This window comes from Micropterus dolomieu, unplaced genomic scaffold (genome assembly GCF_021292245.1).
Source record: "Micropterus dolomieu isolate WLL.071019.BEF.003 ecotype Adirondacks unplaced genomic scaffold, ASM2129224v1 contig_13718, whole genome shotgun sequence".
Taxonomy (NCBI): Eukaryota; Metazoa; Chordata; class Actinopteri; order Centrarchiformes; family Centrarchidae; genus Micropterus; species Micropterus dolomieu.
Window position 1 is genome coordinate 3,680 of NW_025742704.1, and position 2,054 is coordinate 5,733.

Here is a 2,054-nt window from a genome sequence, read left to right on the forward strand (position 1 = left end):
CAGACAGAATAAAGGATCTAATGCAAAAGGATGATAATGCCCCACAAGTACGATCTCATCTTGAGAAACTGAGTCTAAAGGTGGATGAAACTACCATGTTACATGAGTCTGTGATTCCCATACTTCCTGAAGAGGAACAGGAAAAACCAATTAATTGGTTAGCACAAATTTATCTGTGATCGTTAAAAGAAATGGTAATAAAGAGTAAATGACAAAATAAAGAAGAAGAAAAAAAAGATTTTGGCATCCAGACATTTAAGGAACGTTCAAATGCTTCTTATTTCTGGGGACATTATTTTCTGATGAGTTCAAAGTGTTGAAGGCAGGTAATGCAGTTATTAGAATAAATTAGATCAAATCTATCAGAGGTGTAAAATTGGTGTGTTGTAGTTATGCTCATTAAAAGTTGTTGTAGGCAACGTGTTTTTCAGCTATACAGCTAGCTTAACATTATATTCTCCAGCATTGCATTCTCCAAGGAACAGGCAGGATGTTGTGTTTGGCAGGATTTAATGATGGAAAATATGTAATTTGTAAAACTGCAAAAAGGCCTTATATGTACTAAATAATGTCTCTAGTACATTATTAGAGAAAGAATACTAACACAACAGTTACTGAAGGTAGGTATGTCAATCCAACAATACACTAACATCATCCACCAATATTCATAAATACTTTGACTACACTCAAAAACAAGAAATAATAACATGTTAATACCACTGTATATTGAAGATGACTTACGGATGAAGCCGTTTGGTGGACTTTAAGACACAGGATTGTTTGGATTGTTAACTGTGATGTTTCCTCTAAGAGCCCATGTGGAAAAGGAAGTTCCTAAACACTACTTCCTGTCATCCTGACTATTTGCAATTAGCTTACTTCCTCTTCAGAGCAGCTTTTGCAATGACCACTAGATGGTGCTAAGAACATACAAAATAAGCCTATAAACTGGTTCCAATACAGTAGTAGTAACGTGACACAAAGAAAAGAAAGGAGTAAACACGCATTGATCAGAATCTGCAAAGACAAATATACATTTATTACATTAAATGTAGAAAATGAAATGGTTGTTCTACTCAGTGTGATTGACAGGAGAGATGATCAGAGGGGCAGAGTTTTTACCACCATCGTTATTACAAGGACTAAAGTATGGGTAGAGTTTCTCAGTGAAGCAGCAGCCAGTAAAGGAGTAGATAAGAGCTGCAGCATCAACGTCATAAAAGGAGACCAGACCCTCCTCATAATCCACAAACACCCCCACCTTCTCAGGCAGAAACTTCAGAGAGAGACGGACTGAAGGGTCAGCAAGAGCTTTGTACTCATTTTTATTCCTCAACCATATTGTCCAATAACCATCCTGAGGACTCACTGTGATTTGTCCCTTCCTGTTGATCGACTCTCTGGCCACTCCTAAAGTCCACTTAGTCTTCCCTTTAACCTGAACCTCGTAGTAAAATCTTCCTGAAGAGAAGCTCTGCTTTGCTAAGACACAGGCACAAGTATCAAATCTCTCTGGGTTGTCTGGGAGATTCTTCTTTATATCACTATCATGTACTTGTTTTTCATCATCAGACAGGATGAGATAGGGATTTGCTGTATCAGGATCGAGTGTCACATCCACTGCATACTGCTGGACCCTCTTCAGCTCGGCCTCAAGCAGCTTCTTCATCTGTTTACTGAGCGTCTCCTCCAGCTGATTCACAGCTCTCCTCACAGTCCCCTCATATGAAGGTGGACGGACGCTGACTTCTGTCCAGTCCTTCATGGTTGGAGCAGCGTTCAGGGACGGGAGTCTTTGGAGGAGGTGGAGGTGGTCTTCAGAGCGTGAGAGCTGCTCCACCTCAGAGCTTCTCTTCTTCAGCTCAGAGATTTCCTGTTCCAGCTCTTTGATGAAGCCTTCAGCCTGTTTCTCTGTCTCTCTCTGCTTCTCTTTGATCGTGTCGATGAGCTCGGCCTGGCTTCTCTCAACAGACTCCTTCAGAGCGCTGAAGACCTGAACACCACCTGCTATCTCTCTGTCTGCATCTTCCTTACTGAGCTCCACTGAGCGTTTG

The 2,054-nt window shown here is 41.0% G+C and overlaps 1 protein-coding gene across 1 annotated transcript; it reads right to left on the bottom strand.

Moving 5' to 3' along the window:
- Window positions 1-698: 698 nt before the first annotated feature.
- Window positions 699-2,050, bottom strand: LOC123966568 (E3 ubiquitin-protein ligase TRIM21-like; the record flags this gene model as incomplete). Its single annotated transcript, XM_046042702.1, has 1 exon — window positions 699-2,050. A coding segment is annotated over one exon (978 nt), but the record flags the coding sequence as incomplete, so codon positions are not given.
- Between the last annotated feature and the right edge of the window lie 4 nt (window positions 2,051-2,054).